General features: G+C 50.0%; 1 protein-coding gene across 3 annotated transcripts in view; it reads right to left on the reverse strand.

The window, feature by feature from the left end:
* Positions 1 to 8,721: 8,721 nt before the first annotated feature.
* The window catches only part of DDC (dopa decarboxylase (aromatic L-amino acid decarboxylase)), a 75,872-nt gene continuing 59,796 nt past the window's right edge, over positions 8,722 to 24,797 (reverse strand). For all 3 annotated transcript variants that reach the window (XM_012650638.1, XM_012650637.1, XM_012650639.1), the window contains exons 10-15: positions 23,703 to 23,779; positions 21,041 to 21,060; positions 15,291 to 15,389; positions 13,107 to 13,208; positions 9,863 to 10,080; positions 8,722 to 9,114 (exon numbers count right to left, since the gene is read on the reverse strand). In XM_012650638.1, the coding sequence (XP_012506092.1) occupies positions 9,880 to 10,080; positions 13,107 to 13,208; positions 15,291 to 15,389; positions 21,041 to 21,060; positions 23,703 to 23,779 (499 nt within the window). In that variant the 3' untranslated portion in view covers positions 8,722 to 9,114; positions 9,863 to 9,879. The remainder of the gene's footprint in view (positions 9,115 to 9,862; positions 10,081 to 13,106; positions 13,209 to 15,290; positions 15,390 to 21,040; positions 21,061 to 23,702; positions 23,780 to 24,797) is intronic.

A 24,797-nucleotide genomic window follows, 5' to 3' on the forward strand; every position in this document is an offset into this window, starting at 1 on the left:
AGCTGAGTTACTGCTACTACCGTGTACTGCAAAAGAGCAGTACTGGGAAGCGAAAATTTATACCCTAAATCGGCTCCAGCCCTCAGACAGTCCTTGCCAAAGGAAGCAGCCCGCAGAAGACCTAGGCTCGGGACCTGTCGTCCACGCCGAGCCCAGACAGTCCCTTCGGTCGCCGCCTCGGCCCACTTTCTTAAGCTTGGGTGAGCCTCGCTCTCGCTCCGGGACTGACCAATCAGCCACCCTCCTCTAAAACAGAAGTAAAAGCAAATGAAGGGGCGCTAAGGGCACACCCACTGCCAGCAAACCCTGCGGCTGCCGCCCTCCAGGGCTCCGGCCTACCCGGAACCTTCCGCCCCGACCCCGGCCCCGCGGCGGCCCCGCCCGCGCCCGGGCCCCGGGACCCACGAGGGTCAGCGGCGCCCCGCCCCACCCCGTCCCCGGTCACCACCGCCGACCTGCGGACAACACGGGCAGCCAGGAACTCCGAAAATCGCGGGGACTGACGTGCGCCTGCGCGCTGCTGACGCGCTCGGGCACGCGCCGTGCGTGCGTGCGTGCATGCGTGCGAGGGGAGCGCCGGGAGGGGCTGGCGGTGGGGGTGGTTCCGGGGCGCCCAAGAACCCTGACCGCCTACCCCGGCTCTGGCCCGCGACATTTTGGCAGAGCCGCACTGCAGACCGTCTCCTGAAGGAGCCTGCCGGCTTCCCAGCAATGGTGCGTTTACAGGAAGTGACACATTGCGTTTCATTGTGGAAAGCTTCGCTTTTTAAAGTTCCCCCTAGTACAGACAAGGGGGCGATGGGCGTTAAAAATTATGCTGATTCCCACAGGTCAAGACTTAGCTGGACTCACCTGGGCGAGCAGACCGCCCTCGGTCCGTGCCGCGGGCAGCGGGCGCAGCTGCCCAGGCCCCGCCCCGGCCCCCGCTTCCGGTCCCGCGGCTGTGCCGCGCGCCCACCGTCTCCTCCACACGGCGCGGCGCGGTGCTCAGCAGGTGCTCAGTACGTGCTTTTCGCGGGCTGAAAGAACGGAATGAGAAGCGTGCAATTTTGACATGCATAAAATAAGGGAATTCGAATACCTGTTGTGCCTGAATCTTGAAGCTCAGATCTACCCCTCAGCCAACACTTAACTTACGTACCTTTTGACGGCCCTCTGCTGTTCAGGGACACTTGCCTGGAAGACTCTGAAAAGCACTCCGTTATTACCTTACACTGTGTTCTGCAGCAATGTTTCAGACAACAGTATCATACTTCGATTAGCTGAATTGGGTTTTCAGGCACAAGCAACAAAACACCACTCACAGTGGCAAGGAGCCTGGAGGTTGACAGAAAATCCAGGCCTGGTGATGAAGGCCTGATGATATCATGAAGGACCATCTTTCCATTCTGCCATCTGCTAACCTGTGGATTTTCCTTCCCAGGCTTGTCACCTCATGGTTACCAGATGGTCCCTGCAATCCATGCTAAACCTCGGCACACGACCGTACCTACAACAGGGAGAAGGAGCCAACCTGGGAAAGGACTTTTCCCTTTGAACACCTCTCTTGGAAAAAGAAGGAAAATGTTTCCCAGAAAGCCTCAGTAGTCTTCCTCTCTACCTCCTTGGCTACCTGAGTCCCCAGTTATCCTTTTCTGAGACAGTGAGGATCTGGTGCAGAGGATGGAGAAAATGACCAGCAACTAGCAGCATACGGCATTTAAATACAAGATCTAAAGAAATGCAAGGCAAAGAAAAATTGAAGATCTTTTTAAAATTTTTTTAAAATAAAAGGAATTCAACAATACATTTTTTAAAAAATAAACAAGTGTTACAATGAAAACAACAGCTCCTAAGTCATTTCGTGACTTAGATAGTAATAGAAGATTCTTTTATTCTAATTACTCATAATTTTGAAATTAATTTTTAAATTATTGTATAGTTACCCAAAGTATATCATGTAGAATGAAAATGAAAATTATATCAAGGCCAACTCAGTTTACATGTTTATTAGCTCTTTTTCTAAATGTGTATTTATTTACCATTTTTTTTTGGTGCAAAATTATTTAGTTTTTATTAATTAGCATCTTGCATCTTAAAAGAGAAGAAACAAGGAAGACAGAGGAGGTAGTGGAGCCAGGAGAACTCCCTAAACAAACAGCAAGGAACAGAGGCAGACAGGGCTCAGGAAGCCATCTGAGTACAGGGAGACAGCTCACTCTGGGAATAGGCCTGGACTCAGGGGTACTCTGGGATCTGGGCCAGGGGCAGCCGCTCCTGGGAATTGTATCTGAGAAGCTTGGAGATCGAGTCCTGGGCTCCCAAAGGCATTGATAGGGGGAACCTCACAGCCACCTTGAGGATGCGTCTGTAGGTCTCATTGTGGGCGGCGCTCTCAAAGGGTGGATTTCCCACCAGCAGCTCATAGCAGAGCACCCCAGTGCACCACAGATCCACCTTGTCACCATATGTTCTCCCCTCGATCATTTCTGAAGGCAAGTAGTCTGGTGTTCCACACACTGTCTTTTTCCTCAGAGAGGGAGTATACACAGAACAGCCAAATATAAATACTATTTGGGTAATGTTAGGGATGAAATGCTGTGTCCCTCCCCAAATTTGCATGTTGAAATCCTAACCCTCAATGTGGTAATGGTATTAGGAGATGGGGGCCTTTGGGTGATTAGGTCATGAGGTTAGAGCCCTCATGAATGGGATTAGTAAATACTTTCACAAAAGAAGACTCCAAAGATCTCTAGCCCTCTTTCCACCACCCAAGGATACAAGAAGACAGCAACATGGAAGAGATCCCTCACCAGAACCTGTCCATGCTGGCAGTCTGATCTCAGACTTCCAGCCTCCAGAACTGTGGGAAATAAATTTGTTTCTTTAAGCCATTCAGTCTATGGTACTTTGTTATAGCAGCCCTAGAAAGGCTAACTAAGACAGGTAATTTGTCATTTTTGGTGATTTTCATCATTAAAATTTTAATGATAATGTTTTGAAGAATTCATATAATCTACTCTCTTACCCTCCTAAAAGTATTGCTCAAATACAGAATTACATTTATGGTTGCCAGTGTTAACTTTTTCCAAAAAGTGACGCTAGCTATTTCACTTTGTGCCTTTGATACACCAAGCATTTTCCAATCCAGCAGTTTTCATCTTCCTGAGTGGCTGGCAAAAGTACAACTCACTTCTGCACCCTATCTGAAGCCCAGTCGCCTCCTCATCTGTAAAACAGGAATAAACTTCTCTAACTCAGGAAGCTATTGTAAGGATTACAATCAATATGAATATAATACTTGAAATATCAAAGCAGTAGCTGGCATGTACCAGATACTCAACAGAAGCTGCAACACTATGTTACTTTTATTTTTACTATTAATACTATTATTGGGATTCAAACCCTTACACCATATCAAGAATTTTCCATCTTTTACAAATGGGATATATTAGAATACTATCTTAACACTTTAGCATAATATGGAAGAGTTTAGTGCTTGAGCTATGCAAATATTAAACTTTCTTTCTAAGGCCACAGACTGCTGATATATACTATATATACACGTATGTATATGAATATAAGAAAGAATATACTATTCTGGGTAGAAGTTGTTGACCCTTCAAGGGGAGACGCTTTCATCTGTAACAGTGCCAGTTGTCTTGGTGTGAAGGGTTCTGGAAGATGGCTGCTCATTTCCATATTCAGAATTTTATAAACCTGGTCTCAGGTAAATGCCAGTGTACACTTGAGTGAGCTCATTTGCTTTTGAGCAAAGGGATAATATGGCCCTAAATAACGTGCTTTCCTGTCTGCCAGGAGGGTTGCGTTCCGGGAGTTTGGAGAGGTGTGTTTGCAGGTGGGTGTGGGAGGCGGGCAGGGTCGAGGAGGCAGGGAAGCGGGCAGCACAAGGGGCAGAGGCAATTCAGTTCCTCACCTGTGAGCATATTCCCACTGATGTCCAAACCTTCCCACTCCCTCACTCGGCAGTAAGGAAGAAGGAAGAGCCAGACTCGCAGGGATGGTATTCCAGCCCTCCAACGGAGGAGTAACGTATGCGGGTCTGGGGCGAATGAGATGCACAATTCTAGTAAAAGATTTTCATTGGCTGCACTGAAAGGATCATAAAGGGACACAAAGAGGCTACCTCTGGCATCGCCATCATAAACAGAGCTCGTGAGTGGGGAGGTGGTGTCTTCCCCTGTGTCAAAAGACAAAATTACGACAAACCTAGTTAAAAGTCTAATTGGCTTTTATTCTTGAATTATGAATCCGGCAGCCTCCGTTCTATAAAATAGAATGAGATTCCCGTTGGGCAATGGCAGAGGAGTGGGTTTTGTAAGGTGGGAACAAGGAAACAGAGCAACTGTAAAAAGGCTGATTGGTTAACATGAGGTTACTTTCCTTGTAAGGGTTAAAGCAGAGGGGACATCCTTATGACCCTGACTTAGGTAAACTGAGCTCTTTCTGACTGGTTGCTGTGAATCTCCTGTTTTGGGGAAAAACTGGTCTGTTTGGGGATCTACCTGCTTTCTTTAAGTTTATTAAGTGGTACTTAGCATGAGTGACTCCACTTCGGTTCTGTCTGTCGGGACCTAGTGCAGGAGCTCAGTCCAAAACAATAGCTTCCCATCATTTTCGTTTGACATTTGAAATGTGCGATGCAGAGAGGAAAGGAACTATCTGCTTTGGTCGTTTTCCTCAAGGACACCGCTATCAGCCTGAGTCAGCATTTCTTTGTGCTTCTGGTGTGATACTGTATGTTATGGGGTTGAATCATTATTCCCCAGACAGATATGCTGAGTCCTAACCCCTGGTGTTTGTGACTGTGACCTTATTTGGAAGTAGGGTCTTTAAAGACGTCACCGAGTTAGGATGAGGTCGTACTGGATTTGGGTAGGCCCTCATCCCATATGATCGGTGTCATCACAAAGAAGACAGACGGGAGAGACACAGGGGAAGGTGAACCATGCAGAGACGGAGGCAGAGAGTGCTGCTATCACAGCCAAGGAACGTCTGGGGTTACCAGAGCTGGACTTTGGAAATAGCATGGCCTTGCTGACATCCTATTTTAGGGCTCTGTCCTCCAGACCTGTGAGAGAATAAATTTCTGTTGTTTCAAGACACTGAGATTGCCATACTCCAGCAGCCCTAGGAAACTCATTTATGGCATTCTTACAGCGGGGGTTGGCGGGGGTTGTAAGCCCGGGGGGTGATTAACAGCAGGGCCTGTGGATTCAGCTTTCCAGGGTTCAAATGCCAGCTCTATTACTCAAGGGTTGCTGGGGATCAACCGAGTTGATGTCTGAAGATCATTTATACTGAAGGCTGGCCCCGGTTAGCACTGCCCAGTGTGGGGTGCTGTTACTGTGGCCAGGGCTAGCCCTTTGCTCCAGTGGTTGCTCTGATTAGAACTTGGGACTGAAAAAGTAACCCACCTGGGTGGGTTGGTGTTTTGGGTTTTGATTTTTTTTTTTTTAAGGCTCCTTAACCTTGCTATTTAATAATTTAGCCAAATTCTCTTATTTTTGTAGAATATTGGAATCTCAGATATAGAAGAGAGCTTAAAAATTATTTAGTTTCCAGTCCACTTTCTGCCATAGAAGCATTTCCTCTACCACTTCTCAGCCCTTGGTTTTCACTGTCTTCACCTGGACACCCACAATGCTGGAGAATTCACTGCCCTATGGGGAAACATTTTCCACTTGCTAATAGGCTGACTTTTAAGTTTTTCTTCATATTGAAAAAAATCTGTTTCCCTGTCTGTCACTTCCTCTTTGGAGCTACAGAGAAGACTCTTCAAATTAACTGAGCGTAAAACGTGAAGACAGCAGCCGTGTTCTCTGTGAGTCTTCCCCACCACACATCCTTCCACTCCGAACTCTCCTTGTGTAACTTGGTTCCTCTGGAGTGCCTGGGAATCGCTCCAGCTCTTGTAAATGTGGGGGCTGGATTTGACCTGGACACTTTGGACACTTTGGGACTCATGAGGTCTCCTATAGTTCAGCCCACCCTGTTCTTTTCTTTCCCTTCTCTTCTTTCCTCGACTAGCTGTCTCTTGTCTCTGCTTTGGGGAGCCACGTACAAGTTTCTCTAAAATGGTAGTTACGGTCTACTCAACAGTTGATGCAAGCACCTTGTTCTCACAGTGCTTTCTTATTAATTTTTTCTCTTACTTATTACAAGTGTGGGTTATAGCAAGTAACAGAGGTGCTGAGGAAACAGATTTTGATACCAAATATAGTAAAACAAAAAAGCAAAAAAAAATTCTAGTGTTTGATATTTGGGGATGTTCATGATCCAGAGAAGTAATAAAACAATCCTCAGATCAAAAAGCCACCAGGCAACCTCCATACGTTTTTCAAAGCTAGGCCTCCTTAATACCAGCGGTACCAGCAGCTTCTAACTTGCCCCGTCTGTCAGGTTTCCGAATTAAGGGGCGCAGGCATGGAGTCGGTGGGGATTGAACCTGCCTTCCCCGGGGTCTTCACCCTGCATTTCCCTTCAAACTGTGCCCTTACAAGGATCATGTGCCCCCCTGCCCCGTGACCCTCCCTCCTGTTTTTATCTGGGGCTTTTCTATGGGCTCCTTCTGTGATGGGCGTGGGGTCAGCCTGAACGGGATCCTCGGTTTTAGAAGGTGTTGCTGTTTGCTGGATTTCAGGGAGGAGACCTGTGATCCCAGAATCTATCTTTGATATCAGCAGTTAGAGTGTCCAGATCAACGTAGGCCTTTCCCAACACTAAGTGGGCAGTGCCGGTTATCAGGAGACACCAGAGGTCAGTAAGGCGCATCTCACCCCAGTGCCAGCAGCGGTTTGTGCACCATGACACTACACTGAATGTATGTTTAAATAAAGAGGCTGGTCATTGACCATAGATTAGTCTGAATAATCCAGACCTTAAAAAACTTCCCCACATTGGACTCTTTGGGAATTGTCTAGTTGGGTTTAGGGGACAAGACCTTACCCCGGTAGGCAGAGATGGGCTTTCCCAGAAGGGAATGAATGTCTTCACCGCCAATTACCCTGTGAAATGGTTAATCCTGAAGAGCAAATAGCATTTTTGACAGCATTGTTTAGTGGGCAAGAGTATGGAATCTACAGCCAGACTGCCTGGGTTCCAGCTCCAGATTGGCCACCAATTAACTATATGACCTTGAGACAAGTTACTAAACCTCTCGAAGTCTCAGTTTTCTTATCTGTAAAATAGGCATAATAATTGAGCCTGCCTCATGGAATTTTAAAACAACTATTAAGTAAGTTAATAACTTTAAAATATATATAATGGTGCCTGGCATAGAGAAAGTGTTATGGGTTTGTTTTTATTAAATAAATTGGAAGTCCCTCTTCCTGTTTCTAGGGCTGGGTGGTTTGGGGTCTGGAGGTGCCTGAAGAAGTCAGGAGGTCGGGTGAACTGCCGTGGGTTACCTCAAAATGAACCGGAAGTCAGACAGCTTTTATCTCTGCTGGGTCAGCATCTAAGCTGGTGTCTTAGGCTCTCCACCAGAAGAATCCAGCCAGTTTTGAGGGAGGAAATCTCAGTTACTCAGGTGACCTCCTGCCTCCTGTTTGTGCAGCATCCTTCTCGTCACCTGCTGCCCAGTGTCCTTCCTCGAACTCCAGTCTCAGCCATCTTCCCAAAGCACATTTATGGACAGGGCAGGATGGAGCTGCTCCAGAAAAGCCGAGAGCTGGTACTGGTGACTTTGGTGGCTCATCTTGGAGCCCTTGTAGCAATCTTAACTCCAGGGCTCCCCCAGGTGCAGAACAATCTTGTTGAAAAATGTGGGCACTGCGGCCTCACCTCAGTGATCTGAGTGCTCCAGACTCCACTGGTCCTAATGAGGCTCGCCCTGGCGGGCCTCGAAGGCCCATCTCATGTCTCCTCGCTGTGACGAAGGCTGAGTCTGATTCACTGATGGGTAGAGGAAAATACCTGACTAAATAACTGTATGGCATCTGATACATCTCCAGACTCTGAGCAACAGATCTATCATTCACTTATATCCACATAGGTATCAGAGGTCTTCGAAATCTAAATATACCTATTAATAGCCCAAGGACTCTTTCTGATCATGCTTTCGATAGTTCCGTAGCCTCCAAAGAACAACAACTGCCCTGGGGATTAAAATTCATGCTTCTAAAAGCAAAATGGGCCAGGCGTGGTGGTGCCTGTAGTCCCAGCTACTCGGGAGGCTGAGGCAGGAGGATTTGAGCCCCAGGGTTTTGGTGAGCTGTGATGGCACCACTGCACTCCAGCCTGGGTGACAGAGTGAGACTCTGTCTCTAAAATAATTTTAAAAATTAAAAGAAGAAAAATGTTTCTGAATAAAGGTAATGAAATTGTCTGAGTGAACAGCATCTCTTTGTTGGAATTTGTGTTTCCAGAAGCACTCTGCAGTTGCTTATTAATCATGATACCAGAGGGCAGATGGATTTGTCACACAAGGAAGCCAAGCCCATCATGACAGAGGACTTGATCTCATTGCTTAGAGCCAGGTTGTTTCTTGATTCTAAATGCATTTCCTTAGAAGTTGAAGTCATCTCCACGTAAAACTTGTGTGTTGTTAATGCATCCAGAACAGTGCCTGACATATGCTTGGCATATCCTTGTTGAATAAATGGATGCCATTTAAAAATATTCAAGGATGCTGTATTTTTGGCTATTTTGAAGAGATGTCTGTATCACAAGAATCATCAATTTGATACAACATAGAACAAAATGATTACCCGGCCCGACTAGCATTGCACTTCAATTGTTTATTAAGCATTTATCCACAGGACGAAAGACAACTTAAGGACTACAGATAGACTCTCAGGTCACATGATCATAGACTGCCCTGGAAAGTAATTCAATAGGCCTTTCCTGCCACCTCAGACGGCTTCAAGAACATGCAAACCTATGATTTTTTAATCAACAAAAATCACAAATAATAAATCAAAGCTATAGCCACTGGGATTGACTTTTCATATAGCAAATCATATTTCTTCATTGGCGAGACACTGAACAGACATAACCACAAGCCTCTAGTGACTTTGGAGAAAGACACGTGAGCCACACACAGGAGCCACAATGACATTTATTTTCTTCTCGTTCCAGTTTTCAGATATACTTCTTTTCAACTCTTGATCTCTACAGGGAAAAAAAGAATAGCATGAACATATGGCCATATTTAAAAACTGAAAAATAAGAATCGTGTCGACTTCTTGTTTGAATACTGGGAAGGAATATGCTATTTCTCCTACACTGAGATGTAGGCAGCTGTGCAATGTAAGAGTTTCAACTTAAAGAAAGTTTTATTGCTGATCTGGCTTCTCTAATGACAAATTGTATCACTGTCAACTAGAATCTTTGCCTAATTTTTTACCCTCTGTAAAATAGGAATAGTTCCTACTTTCTCTCAGAACTATGGCCATGTGGATATGATGTGGTAACCTCAAATAAGCACCAGTAAAACCAAGATATTAAGATTATCAATATTCTAATTAATCTGGCCAAAATACATATATGCCTTAGGATTTACTATTGTATGCTGTAGTTTTTTTTAAAAATCGAATCCTGTTTTTACCGCTGAACCTACAGCAAGTATAACAACCCCCTTATGATAGTAAGTTGCCTCGATAAATACCATTTGAAGAAATCTGAGGGGAAATTATAGAGATTGAGGTAAGAGAATAAAAAGTAAACACCTAAGTTTTTAAAGACTGATCATAATGTATTGTTCCTTCTACTTCTTTAGCCTGCACATAACGTGGTTTTCTCTTCCTCATCATGAGGTGGAGGGAATCCCGTCCCTTAGCGCCCAGTGGCCGAGCTGGGAGGGGAGCGGGGACCCTGGCCCTGGAGCCCAGGGAACAGGCGGAAAGGGACAGGAGCCCACCTGCGGCTGGCCCTCTCCTACTCCCGCTCAGCGCTCAGCACGGCCGCCGCCAGCTCCGTGATGTGCTCCCAGGCGAGCCGCACGTGGGCCGACTCCACCGTGCGAGAGCAGATGGCAAAACGCAGGACAAACTTGTCTCTGAGGTGACATGGGACCAAGTGGATTTTTTTGGCACTGTTTATTCTTTGCAGAAGAGCTTCGTTCAATTTGTTGGAGCCCTGGAGGGATTGAAAAAGAGGAACTGTGCTCAGATCTCTGATGACTCAAAAATTCAATGAATCACGTTGGAAGCCAGCATGTGGTGATATCACGATACCTCATTCACCTTGCATTTACGATGTTACAAAATCCAGCGAAATAATGGTAACACACCCTAAAAGACTTCATCCTCTCCCTACAATTTCCCTTTGTTCTAATGTGCTGTCAAAAGATGACCCCACCCTTGGTCCAAGTCTTTTAAGAAAAATGAAGATCCCTAATACGTCATCTCCAAATTGATGATCTTAAACAGCAGAGCTGGGGTTTCTGGGATTTCTAAATTCTCATAGCAACATAGAAGTCGTCTCAACAGCACAGAAAATGAAGCACAATGGTCAAGCTATTGCTAGACTCTGGGAAAAATGTCTGTGAACCGCAGGACCGAGGGCCCACCCTCTGGAAGAGCGCGGCCCCCCAGCCTGGGCACCCTGCCCCGGCTGCGCCTGAGATGAAATGCTTGTACCAAGCAGCAAACGAGCGGCCCCGCTTTCGTGCCTGGGCCCTGCTTCCAGGCCAGCCAGTCTCATGACCCTTCTCTGGCCCCCTCCACCCCGTCTTTCTCCTGTTTCCACACAGTGACTCCACTTCCTCTGAGCCACAGAGTCTAAAGTGGAAGGGGCTGAGCAAGGGGCGTTACATCCTGGTCCTGTGCCCCTCACGGGACCGTGCTGCTCGCCCTGGCCCTGCCTTCAGCGTCAAGAGGCAGCGAGAGTGGGTGGGAAGGGACGAGTCCAGTCTGCCCCGCAGGACCACAGCAGTCAGACCAACACCGCTGGCTGCTGGAAACCGGCCGTGTCCCGTGCGAATCCACCCAGCCTCTCGCCGTCGGCCTGAGCGTGGCTCCTGCTGTGCCCAAGCGCACAGCGACCGGCCAGAGGCAGTTCAGAAACTGCGGGCGCACACCAGGTCTGGACCAACGTGCTCCCATTCAAGGATGAGGATAGAGAAAGAAGAAATTAGGGTAGCAAGGGGATGGAATTTTACCAACATGACTGAGAATGAGAGCAACATTTGAAAATTACAGAGCGCAGAAAATGAAAGCCAATCATCTAGGAAAAACATGCTCAACAAGATAGTGCTCTCACAAAGGAGAGGCGGCAGGCCGAGCAGAGAACAACGACAAAAATAGCTCGAGTGACGCACAGAGGAAGGACGGGCCGAGATAAGGACGGAGCGAAATGGACTCGGTGCGTCACAGCGACGTCATGTCTACTTTAGGCTGAATATGCAGCCATGTTCTATGCTGAAGCTTCAGATGCAGAGGGCTTGGGATTCAGACTGGAGAGGAACAGGACAAGAAGATAACGAGATCGTAGCCATGGAGACGGAAAAATGAACCACAGTGTTTGAGTAGTGTGCTTCCTCCAGGAGAAACTGGGTTCATGGAACGGAAGCAACAAGTGAAGCCTCACAAAAGTAAATGTTTGTTGGCTGAAATCTGCCCGGGGTGTGCTGCGTGGGAGGGCTCGCTCTACGGCACAGGAGAAGGGACAGAAACCAGCATACAGACAGGGTCACGGGAATCTGTACATTATGCAAATAAAAGTCTTAACGTTGACAACACTATGCAAAGTGAAAGAAGCCAGTCACAAAGGGCGGCCTATTGTACATTTATACAGACATCCAGAATAGACGAGTCCACGGAGATAGAAAGCAGAGGAGAGGCCCTAAGGGTGGGGATGGGGAGTGACTGCTGATGGGTGTGGAGTTTCTTTTAAGAGGATGAAGAGGTTTTAAAATTAGATTGTGGTGATGGCTGTGCAACCCTGTGGATATTCTAAAAATCACCCAAATGTACACTTTAAATGGACAAAGTGATTACATCTCAGTAAAACAGATAAAAATTAAAATACAAAAGTCCTACAAAAGCAGTGGCAGTAAAAACAAAAACAAAACCAACTGCTGAGTGCAGACAAGTCTAAGCACAATGTCAACACCGAGGTGGCTTGAATTGCCACGTCTGGTCTCCCGTACAAAACGCACGCTCCGGGACATGGTGCCGTGGGGCTTCCCTCGCACACACCCGCGGCGCGTCCTGCCCTCGTTCCTCTGCACACCTGCACGCAGCTCTCATCACCTGGTGCTCTTTGGTGAGCTCGCATGTCCCGGGCAGCTCTCATGCCAGAATCTGCTCTAGCTCTGCTGCTCCAGGCTTGGAAAAGCCTGGGTCTCAGCCCCACCTCAGAGCTCCAAGCATCACCCAGGCAGAGGAAGTGGTAATTGAAGAGGTGGGGCCGCATTTTGGTGGCAGCCCTCTGACGGTGACACCGAGCCCAGCCTGCTCTTCACTGCTGCCTTTCACTTGAGCAGGGAGGCCTTAAAAGGCCGGAAATGGATTCAGAAGGTCTTGGGGAATTATCTCAGTACAGGTCAGCGCGTTAGGTCTCATGCGGCTCTGTGTGCACAGGGGACGTTACCAAGGGGACGTTACCAAGGGGGTGTGTGCAACATATCTCAGACCTTTTGAGAAGCGTGATCTTGTTTGTCAGCAGAGATGGCTTATGGCCCAACCTGCCCAGGCCACCTCTTCTTCCCCGGTGAACACATGCAGCGCCAGGCAGCAACACAGCAGCTTATAAAGAACAGCACATCTTAGACTCCTGCATGGGGTCTTGCCAAAGTGCAGTCGGCAAGTCTGGGGGGGGCTAAGATTGGCTTTTCCAACCAGCTCCCAAACGGTGCTGATTAATTAGGCTATGGACAGGTCACTGTCCTCCAGGGAATTCCAGTAGCAGAGATGTGGGCTGGAGGCTTGGGGATGAAAACAATGGTGAGGGTTCTAGGGCAAATGAACCACAGCAGCAAGAAGTCTGGAAGGGAGTCCTGCAGGGTTAGGCAGGGGCAGGCCCCAGGCTGGAGAAGGCAGGCTTTGTTCTGCGGCCTCCGGGAGGCAGTGCAAGCCTTTGAGCCTGGAGGTAATGAATGACACTTTCCCCTCTGTCCTATTTAACCAAAGTGAAGAAATCGGAAATAGACATTAACATACCTTTAGCCGAAAACAGACAAGCCCCAGAATGACCTGGGCACAGATTTCAAAGCGAGGATCCTGGCGCACCAATGACTCAAACTCGTGAGACAGCTGGACATGCTTGAAAGAGAAAGGGGAAAATCTGTTTGCGTTTCTCATCGCCACTTAATTCCGAACTTAACCACCTAGAAAACCTTATTAGACTGCACATGTATAATTCATTTTATGCTCTTAGCAATTTTCAAGTGTATGTGCCGTCCACTCACCAGCTGTTGGCAAGCAGGCTGAGAAGAAATGCGTTCATTACCATGAGAAAAGGCCTAGCGTCTTCAGAAAAACACTGACCATCATTTTCTTCTGTTCGTGGGACTATTTTTTATCCCACCTAAACAGTCTTTTGTAATTTTAGAATAAACACCGTGAAGAGCCATTTGAACAGTCTAGAAGAGATAATGGCTAACATCCACAAGACTCCATTGTGCCAGCCATGCCGAGTGCGTCAGCACCGCGCCATCCTCAGGACAACCCACAGCACAGGTGATACCCATTTTGCAGATAAGCAGACCGAGGCTCAGAGAGGGTAAGAGACAGGCCACGGTCCTAGGTCCTACAGCTAAGGCCTTGGCGGAGCTGGGATTCTAACGCAGCTGCCTGACGCCAGCACTTCAGTTCTCCGGGGCCGCTGTGGTGGCCGTTCCACGGCGCGGTGTTTGCCACCTGGAGGTGGGAATCACATACCCCCACCCCCCACCCCCGTTACGCTCAGGAACTGCCTATTTCTCATTGAATACGCCAACCTATTTAACGTCTAGATGTTTATAGAACTCGAAAGCTATTCAAACAGTACGTGATCCTAGGAGAACGGGCTCTTTATGGTCTACATGGCACGTCCTGCTCATTCTAAGCCCAGGCCCCGATGGGCGCTCGCGCTGCAGGTGCTCAGGCGGCTCCAAGCGGAAATACTGGGCCGTCAGCGCCGTTTGAACGGGCGGGTCCCAGTCGCACCACCAGAGGGCGCCAAAGACTTTGTCCTCCGAGGTGACCCGCAAGCAGGCCTTGACCATGGGTAGACCCTCCTCCTGAGGCCGGATGGGGTACCTTTCGGAGAGGGATGGGTGTGTTTTTAACATGACACAGCATAATCACAACTGGTTGTCTTTGAACTTAAAGATGTCATTATCGTGGAGAGATAAACCACTCATTTTTTTGCCTTCTTTCCCCAAAGAAGCTGAATTCGCCCTCATGGCAATGTTCCCATCCCCCTTCTCCTTCAGTGGGGAGAGGACAGCTTACCCGAAAATGCACATGCACGCTCCCCTCCAGATCCCCCCCAGAACAGAGTCTCTAGTGCTTGACAGCTCCCATAGCTTTCCTCAAACAGCCTGCGAGGTGACAGATGCTGTTGGTGGCACAGGATGGGCACTCCGCAAACGCCTGCAGACGGACGCCTTTCCATGCACCCGGCCCCAGAGGAAGAGCCCAGAGACATCAGCTCCCACTCTTGGCTGCACAGCTGGTCCCACAGCGTCACCAGGACTTAAAATGAAGGGCCGTCGCTATCACTAGGGCTGAAAACCTCAGGAGCGTCTCTCCCCGTGAAGCTTAGGGACGCCTGTCTGTCCAGAGAGGCTGCAGCTGGAACCAGCAGGCCTTCCACAGCTGGCTAAATGGGTGGGCCCTGGGCAAGTTCTGGCGCACGTTCAGGCCTCAGTTTCCCCAATGGCTAAGAAACAAGCAGGGCTGTTTTTAGAGCGGCTCCCCAGTTTGCGTGCACAGCACAGGTGCCTGGGGCACGTGCTAACACAGAGGCTGCAGCTCCTGGCCGGGAGGCGTGTCTGAGAGCCGCTAGAGTGGGTGGCATCTGGTGCAGCCCAGCTCTAAGATGCTCCTACTCTGGCAGTGTTTTGGAGAGAAAAACATTGTGATCTCGCTATTGCCGTTGCTGCAAGAACCTCACTGTCAGCCAGACGTGGCTAAAGTGCAACCTATGTGCGGTTTTTACTTCGATTGTCTTCCTCGAGCTGATAAACTGTAACCCTAGTGGAAGTGACTAAAGAGATCTTATAAGTACCTTCATCTCAACAACCAAAGTACAGTCTGTTCCCTTACCATATGTTTGCTTATTAATACATCTGAATTCGTTTCTAAAGTCCCCTAAAAACTCCACAATATTACCCAGATAAGTAATGAAAAGGAAGTCACCTTGCGGATATAAGCCTGCAGTCCTTTCACTCCATACATCCTAAAAACAAACCACATTTTCAAAGAGCGAAATCTTCGACCCAGGGGTAACTGCCAGTGCTGAAACAAAACATAAAACAGTGCATCAGGGAGGACTGTCTTAGGAGCTGGGTTCGTTTCCGACTCATCAGTTCACCTGTCTCTCTCGGAGGCAGCTAATTCCTGGTGGCCACCGCACCCTGGCTGCCGTGACCATCTTGGACACAGAGCCCCCGTGATGTGAGCGGCTCCATAGCACGGGGCTTTCTTTGCACCGCTCCGAGAGAGGCGAGGACGGACAGGCCTGCTGAGCTGGGAGGCGCAGCTGCTCATTGTTGTCACTCCACAGATGTTTGTGGAGCGCAACCTGGGCACCCAGGGCCGGGAGTACCTAGCGAGTCGATCCGTGGGGATGCGGGGCGTCTCTCATTGGCATCTCCGCCCATGAAGAAGATGCTTAAGGCTGACGCCCACACTCCTCTGCTGCTTGCCGCCGCTGACATCCTACACCGTTTTCTAGAGCAATATTGCTTCCATTTCTGTGCCACCAATCACTGTGGAATGACCCAAGACCCCCTCACCAGAAAACATGTGTGTCTATGTGTTGGTCCTTCAGCAAGCTTTCCTTAGTTTTCCCAGCCTTTGCCCGCTGACTGGCCCTCCATGTTCTGTGGACTGCTCCCGATGGCCGGGAATGTCATACAGCCAGTGGGAGAGGACAGGGCGAGGAGGACAGGCCTTTTGGGAAGACAGCATAGTGGCACTTCGTGGCTGTCTTTTAAATAATAATATTCTATTCGAGCTTATAGAGGAAATGTTGAGGGTTACTCCTACCAGCAGAGGAGAGTGGGGACGGGCTCCCCATGGGGGTGGAGCAGTGCCGGGCAGTGAGGCAAACACCCCAAACCCACCCAGGCGTCTGCCAGGGGGCCCCCGTGGGCTGCCCAACCCAAGTCTGGCACTGCCCCGGGTAGTAGGGCTGGCAGGCGGTTTTAAACAGTGAGTGTCGAACAATCGAATGGATGCCACTTCTGAACTGCGAGAGAAGCAGCCCGTGGGGCCCAGAGCAAGGGCTCTGCAGAAGCTTCTCAAGTTGCAGAGAGAAGCGCAGAGCCAATGTTTAGCTGCAGAGCCGTTCAATATGGTTCCCCAGTGATGCCAGGCCCGTGCTAGGTATACTGACACATCATCGCATTTCAGCTTCCTAACAGCACTGCAAAAGGGGGGTTTGTATCTCACTCTGCTAGAGAGAAACCAGGCATGGAGAGTGACTTGTCCAATGTCAATGAGCCAGAATGTGGCAGAGCCTAAATCACACCCACGGACGCACTGCTGTCTTTCACTTAGCAATGCATTTGCAAGCTGTTGAGATGTTCAGTATAAATTAAGCTAACTTGCCTTGGGAAGAGAAGCAGCTCTCACCACCTAACTAACTAACTTACTAACTAGCTAACCAATGGCCAGGAAAGCAGTAGTCCCTGCCCTTGTTCAGCACGGTTGCTGCATTCCAAAATCATTCGTCCGCAGGTCAGCCTCCTAGAAATTAACATGTGATTTAAATCTAATATTTGGAAGAATACCAAGGCAAACTTAATTTCTGTGGTACTGGAGCAAAAACGCACACAGTTTAACTGAATATTCACACAAATGTGGCTTAAAAATGCTGCCATTACCTCTCCAGAGCCGAAGCAGGGCTGGGTCAGCGGCACCACCCAGACCCCGCACCCCTTCCCACACGGTCCTTGGCACCTGCTCAGACCACAGTAGGACTTGCCGTGAGGGGGGCCTCATCTCCCACTAGACTACAGTTTCCCAGGGGCCAGGGACTCCGTCTTGTTTGCCATTTTAGTCCCAGCCCCAAGCCCAGCACCCGGCCTGGCTCAGAGCAGGTGGAACATTGCTGACTGATGTGCTTAAATAACCCAGAGGGAAACCCACCTACCCTCGTGCACAGGTTGTATAAAATGACTCCACGTGGAGAAGTAAATTTGTATTTGAGGCTTCTCAGATATCAAATGAGCTATTTTCCAGTACTTTTCCATCCACAATTAAAAATTTGTAACCCTGTGTTTTGTCCCACCTTTGATAAGCCACCAAAATGTACGGGAAGATGCAGCGTCTTCATCCCAATAGCACAGCGGGCCGTGGGGGCAACGTGTGGGCTTGTGAGCCTGGTCCTCGGTCCTGACTCACGACTAGGTTCAGCAAGTTCTTTTAACTTTTCTGGACCTCTGTGCCCTCACCTGTGAAATGGACGCGACGATGCCCACTTTGCCCTGGACCAGGGAAGCTGGAGGCCAGCACCGCCATCTCTACATGTTCAGTCCGCTGTTCGCAACCAGAAACAACACAGAACTGCTCTGCCAAACCTCGTTCCTGAACGACCTCCTCTTGGGGCCAAGACTCTGTCTGTGCCCTCGTTCTCCGGTGGGTGGACAGTCATGCCAGGGCCCGCTCGTTCCCTCCATCCCACCCTTCGCAGGTGGCCAGGTCGGCAGCCGAGCACCCCGGGGTCTTCTCCCCGCCTAGTGGCTGTGACAGCCTTAGGTTTAAGTTTCCAACTTCTTTGAACAAAACAAGAGCGTCTGTGATGTTCCTTTCTTCACTGCCTGTGATATTCTTTCCTTCAGCTGCTGAGCCCGGTGAAGAGGCCGGGATCTGGGGGCATTTGCCTGGAATTCACTTTAAAGGAAGAATCCACAAAAGAGCCCTGGAGGTGCGAGTGAGCACATCAGACAGGGAAGAGGTTCTGCATTCTGGCTACGACAGGGGCAAAGATGACACGCCAGAAATACGGTCAGGGAGCTCCGGGGTTGTGGCAGAGGGGGAGCATCAGGTGGGAGGTGGTGACACCTGTCCCTGTGCCTGTGCCCACGAGATTGAAGGGGCAAAGCCAGGGTGAGACTGGTGCCTCAGGCCCTTTGCACAACAGGCCCAGAGACTGGCTATCACACTCACACCTGGCCCACCTGTGCGTTCTTTCCCGGTGGTGCTGCCCTGCATCTGTCCCTCTGTGACCACTGCTACTTTCTGGAGATGGTGTGTCAAGGACTAACTGATGTGCGCCTGTGCTCCAAAGTAATTTCTGTCATCGTCTTCATTCAATCTTCCATAAAGTCCACGCGTGTGTCCATCCATTAGCCATGAAATATGTGCTGAGAATACACGACGTGCCATCCCCGCTCTCTGTAGCGACCCCACAGCGCAGAAGGCACAACGGTCCCGAGGGCCTCCCCAGCCAGGTGGACGTCAGCGGGGCCAGGCTGCCGTCGTGCTTCACACCTGCCCGGACACGGCTCCCTTGAAACAGCAGGTGGCCAGAGCAGGGCTGTCCACACGCGACGGGCGACTCACACGCTGCCAGCACGCGGTGCCTGGGACTTCAATCGTCAAGCACGGCAAACGGCAGGAGGAGAAGCTGGACCGTCAGAGGACCAGCTAAGGAGCTACGACATTTTCCCGTAGGCCAGAAGCAGCGATTGCAGAAGAGCGGGTGTTCCAGGTGTTTCCAGAATGGTCGTCAGGGCCTGGGTGGTCTGTACCTCGGTCTCCCTCGGTGGCCTGGGTGTCTGGGAGGGAGGTTTCGAGCCTTCCTCACCTCTGAGTAGCTTCCAGAGCAGCATGGAGTTCCTGGCTGGAAAGGGAGTGGCCAGTTCAGAGGCCGCCTCAACAGTCCGGGTGCCCAGCGGGACGGGTGGGACGGGCCTGAACGTAGAGCCGGAGCGTGGGGGGCTGATGCCTGAGCTTTCCCTATCGGAGGCCACGCCTTGCATTAAACTGGTAGAAATAACTGGTTGAAATATTTTTTTTTTTTTTTGAGACAGAGTCTCACTCTTTTTTGCCCGGGCTAGAGTCAGTGCCGTGGCATCATCCTAGCTCACAGCAACCTCAAACTCCTGGGCTCAAGCGATCCTCCTGCCTCAGCCTCCCAAGTGGCTGGGACTACAGGCATGCGCCACCATGCCCGGCTAATTTTTTCTATATATTTTTAGTTGTCTGATTAGTTTCTTTCTATTTTTAGTAGAGACGGGGTCTCGCTCTTGCTCAGGCTGGTCTCGAACTCCTGAGCTCAAACAATACACGCGCCTCGGCCTCCCAGAGTGCTAGGATCACAGGCGTGAGCCACCGCGCCCGGCCAGGGTTGAAGTATTAGTAACAGAGAGACAAAAGCATTCTGAGGAACGCGGAACCCCTCCCCGCAAGGCGCGTGGTGGACACCAGGCCTTCTGGATCAGCAGTGGGGAAGGGGCACAGCTTTTTTTTCCCAAAGATGTCGAAGCTGTGGAGGAACAAAAGTTAAAGAAGACTAAAAGGCGCGAAGTTTTCGCGTCCTGTGCCTAATTGCCCCATTTTCAGTCTTACACACTACAAAGTAGCTCGTCATAAGCGAGAAGCTACAAGATGCCCGCGGCATAATTCAGGAAAGCAAGAAACTGTCGTGGGGAAATAGATAATTATACTCCATACCGTGGAATTCCGTGTAGCCGTCCCATACTTACTAAGGCTGTGGAGCAGTATGGAGGGCATTGTGATTTCAGTTTCAGTGACACAGAAGCCAGCTGCGGCGTGGCCTGCACAGCATGTGGCGAGGCTGGGAAGGGTCAGAGCGGGAAGAGGAAGCAGCGAAAGCCACCGCTGTGCTGCGGTGGGGAGAGTAGGCGTGATCCGTCCTGAAACTGCTTTTAATATTATTGTCATATTTGCCCTTGAATAATAACTTTCTAAAATGTAAGCTGGATCCTAAGTAGGCATTTCGTATCAAACTGTCAAACAGCATAATTCGTGACCTTCCTGCTGTGCCCGTGCGCACACCCGGCCTTTCTCCCTGCTGCGGAGTGGGTGGTGCCAGGCAAGTTCACCCAAACTGTCCTAGGACAGGCCGTGGTGGCTTGGGAAGGCGTCTTGGTACCCTGCGACTCCCGGCTCGCAGCTGTCTCGGGAAGAGGGAAGGGCATTTGATGGCTTTGAGGGCCAGTCCCTGCTGGCTCATCGTGAGCTGCCGACGTGCTGGCCTGGAAGCTCTCAGACGCGCCTCTGTCAGGAGACGGCAGCCCTGCTGTGACGAGATCCGATGCCCATCACGTCTGACCAGAAAAGAACTGGACACCGGTCCCCTCTTGATGGGTGGTGGCAGCGACCCAGCAGGCCTGCCTTTGCGCTTGCGTGTCACCTCCCCGCTTGGGTTCCACTCTTCCGCTCAGCCTCCCAGCACTGCTTCTGAATCCACACTGCTTTCCAGAATAAGGCTGGGACAACCGGGCACCTTCAAGGTAACTTCACTCCACACTTGTGGCAAATCAAAAGGAGAGAGAACCGAGGTGATTGGAGGCCAGGCTGCTGGGAGGACGCCCCCTTCTGAGCGCTTCGTATGTCCTCTGCCTTCCCACTCTCCCACGCCCCCTGCGCACACGGCGGCCCAGGACACGGGGGCTGCACCACCTGCAAACAGCCCCTTCCCTTCAGCGGGATCAGCTGCAGAAGCCCCTTCCCCTTCCCAGGAGCAGAGTCGGGGCGGGGCCTCCTCACCTGAGACCTCCGATTTGTGGGGTCCACAGAGCTGCCCGCCACCTGGCAGAGCCACACCCTATTTGCCAGTGAGGACCCAGTTAGAGGGTGCCCGTCAGTGGGGCCTGGTCCTGAGAGTGAGGGAAGGAAGCAGGTGATATGGCGACGGATGTCCCCAGCACCCTGTCACACCTTGGATCACAGTGCAAGACACACCTCCCACTTACCCTGTAGTCAGTGATAAGCCCTGGAGAAAAGAGAAGGAAAAAGAAAAAGGAAACCATTAGACAGATTTGTTGATCATACACTCATCCTTCTCATCTTCCAGGTAAATTTCTTGTGTCACTTAAACCACCCAGGGATGGGGCTGGTGTTCTTTGTGCCACTTTCCAGTATAACATATTTGAGGGGAGTCCCCTGAGAGCAGGATGCCCAAAACACAAACGGGAAATGTCAAGTCATTAACGGACGCCCATTGGCTTTGCTTTCTGCGTTACAGGAGCATGAAAATCTGAGATTTCATCTAGCGCCCAGTGGTAAGCCAGCATTCAGGTCAGGCAGATCATTCCTCGCTCATTCATTCATGCATGGCAAGGTGAGTTGGTGATAAAAAAGAGTGAGCAGAATACCGAAAAAACGGGAGAGAATGAAACTCCTGGGGAGGTTGTGTCTCTGTGTCGTGGATCTGGCACAGAGCAGGTACTCTGTGAATAGCTGTCGAGTCGGTTTCACTGTCTGGGCGTTGGTTATGGAAACTGGCTGCGTGCACTTGAGTCCCCCTCACGCCTAAAGCAGTAACTCTGAGGATCACGGGGAGGAAAGAACCCTGCATGAGGTCTCACGAACGGCAGCTTCCACGAGTGACACTGGGCAAGGAATCAGTGAGAATTATGAGAACGTGCTGCAGTCCTGCTCCACGGGTGGTGGGACGGGGGTCCCGTGCTTTGGGAATCTGACCCACTCATGTAAGCTGGACAAGGCACATAAGTGTCCCCTGCTTCCTGGGTAACTGCAGCTGCAGCATGGCCATGGCAGGCCTTCGCCGTGCTCAGCTGGGACAAGCCCTCCACCTAACACGACCCGCATCCACCCTGATAGACTGCTGTCCATGCACTGCGCAGGAGGACAACATTATGTTTACGAGAACGTCTGGGGTCACCTGTCACTCCTTGACTGCCACTGGGCTGCCAGGAGAGAACAGCTGTTTTCTCAATTAAGAGAAAAAATAGCAATGCTGGGAAGACAAGTAGGACCATCGGGCTCAACCCCCTGTTTTACGAGTGACCTTGAGACAAAGGCTCAGAGCCACACAGTCTATCTTAACCCTAACGAGGACTCTTTCAGCCTCTCGTTAGTCACGGGGTCTCTTAAACAAACATAACATCAGCCCCAGGGGCCTCAGAAGTAACCTGACAGTGACTCATAGAAGCCAATGGAAATAAAACAATAGGACTCAAAAGAGTACTTGGTATTACAGTAGGCACTCAGTAAGAATAACCAGACGACGCTCAAGAATGACCTTCCTTTTCACTTTATATACGCACCTTCTGACATGGTAGCCACTAGCCACGTGTGGCTATTTAAATTTAAATTCAAGTAAATTAAGATGAAAATAAATTAAAAATTTAGTTCTTCAGTGGACAAGCCACATTTAAAGTGCTCAGTAGCCAGATGGACGGTGCAGAATTATGGAACATTTCCTTCATTGCGGAAGATTCTACCAAACAGTGAACTCGAGACTTCCTGTAGTAGGGTTCAGATACCATGGCTTCAACAGCCTAGCAACATAATTAGGGAAAGTTCCCATCTGCTTCTCAGGGACTCCGCTTCCTTATGGACTATTAAGAACTGGTTGAATTTAGGAGCTTCCTTGCACAATTGTTTACTATTAAAGTAGAAAATGATGACCCTCTTAGCCAGCAAGTTCCTACAGCAATGGTTTTACTTACACCGTGGAATACTTAATAGGTCTTAGGTCCCTACTAAGTCTTTAAAACTTCATGAGATATAGTGGGGTGGGCAGCTTATAAATTTGTAAATGGCATGGAGTTAAAACAATAAAAGCAAACAATTCATAAAAGAAGACTGGTAAGAAATACAACAGTATATTAGCTTTGTTTATACTTAGGTGGTGGGATTATGAGAATTTTCTGGGCTGGTGTTGACTTTCTGTTTTCCAAATGTGCATCTTTAGTAATAAAGAATATATCTGAAAAGCCCACATAGCTAGTGTGACCACTTTCCCCCCCACCAGCATTAGGACAGAATTTTCTGTACGAAAAAAAAAAAAAAGATTCCATTTATTTTGATTCTAGTTCAATGCCTGCCACTAACTGGCCATATTCATTGGCCCACGTCGAATGAGACGACATACGTAAAGTGCGAATCAACAACTGTGCGTCCCTGCCATGGCCCCCAGAGCAGCCTGTGTCCCCATGGTGCTTGAGAGCTGCCTGCTGGTCCGTCCCCCACTAGACTTTGCAGGCGGCGTGGACACTCCCACCGGTGCATCACCAGGGCCAGGTGCAGACAGCAGGTCTGCGGCAAAACCACTGAGTTGTGTGTCCGTCATCTTATTTTCTCTTCACTAACTGCCCCAACCTCGGTCATTTATTTTTTCACCCCCTTGTGGTATTGGTGGAAGGTGATGCACATCCTTTTTTGGAAAGACTAATGTCATGAGCAGTCAGTATTTTAAAGAGGTTCCCTTATCCGGAGGAGGTGCCCCTACCCATACTGAAATCCCGTGGCTGAGCCCTCCTGCCCCCACACTGAGCACACCAGGCTCTCGGCGCCTCCCTGGACGCGAATAGTCAGGCGCGGCTCCTAGGCACCGCCAGCGCAGCTCTGAGGGGACGCGACCAGAGAGAGGCTGGGAGAGCAGCTTACCCGAGTCCTCGTGGCTGTGCTTCAGGTAAACAGGGTCCAGTTTAAAGGCTCCTGTTAAGTCTGTTCTCTTTTTCACCCTGGTTTCAGAGAACAAATAACAGGACTAATGACCAAGCACCTTAGATTGGACCACATTGGCCCCACTGCCCACACTGTTGAGATCGGGCACCTGCTTCCAGCCCCCCACCCCCCGCCACCCTGAACACCCTCTGCCCCCACAGGCCCTCTTCTCCCCAGCACGGCATCCTCTCCAGAGTGAGCACCTAGGGAGGGAGTGTTACAATCAAAAATAAATATGTGGTCTTTCCCCCTGTTGCTGGCATACGGCTCCTACAGCCCTGGGAATCTCCAAGTGATAAGAATGTCTTTTGTACGCACATGAGATGACTGGTGGCTGGGGTCTCTGAGACAGCTTCCGAAACATGATTAGAGGGTTAGAACTTGCAGCCCCACCCCCATCTCCAGGGAGGGGAGAGGGGCTGAAGATTGGGCCAGTGATTTACTCCATCTGCCTGCTTAATGAAAACTCCTTCGACAACTCCTAAATGACAGGGTTTGGAGGGCTTCGGGGTTGGTAAACGGTTCCAGGTGTCAGCACGGTGCTGCACCCAGAGAAGGCATGGAAGCTACGTGACCTGCCCCCCCCGCCCCCCCACCAGCCCCATACCTTGCCCTGTGCACCTCTTCATTCGTACCCTTTATTATAAACCTGCAAACATAAGTAAAATGCTTTCTTGAGTTCTCTGAGTTGTTCTAGCAAATTATCGAACCTGGGGCAGGGATTGAGAAACTCTCTCCACCCGGCTTTGCAGCCACGTGGGACAGAAGTGTGGGTCCCCTGGGACCCACTACCTAGGCTGGCATCTGAAGTAGGGGCAGTCTAGGGGGACTGAGCCCTAAACCTGTGGAGTCTGCTGCCGCCTCCGGGTAGTGTCAGCGTAGGACTGGATTATAGGCCCCCTGGCTGCTGTGTGCAGAGCGGAGAATCTGAGGTAGGAGGAGACCACACAGGTCAGCTCCTGTTCTCCAGCGTCCAGGCCGGGCACAATGCCTGGTGCCCAACGGCATCAGGAAGTGTGTGCTGGACACACAAGA

Source organism: Propithecus coquereli, unplaced genomic scaffold (assembly GCF_000956105.1).
Source record: "Propithecus coquereli isolate 6110/MARCELLA unplaced genomic scaffold, Pcoq_1.0 Scaffold336, whole genome shotgun sequence".
Classification (NCBI taxonomy): domain Eukaryota; kingdom Metazoa; phylum Chordata; class Mammalia; order Primates; family Indriidae; genus Propithecus; species Propithecus coquereli.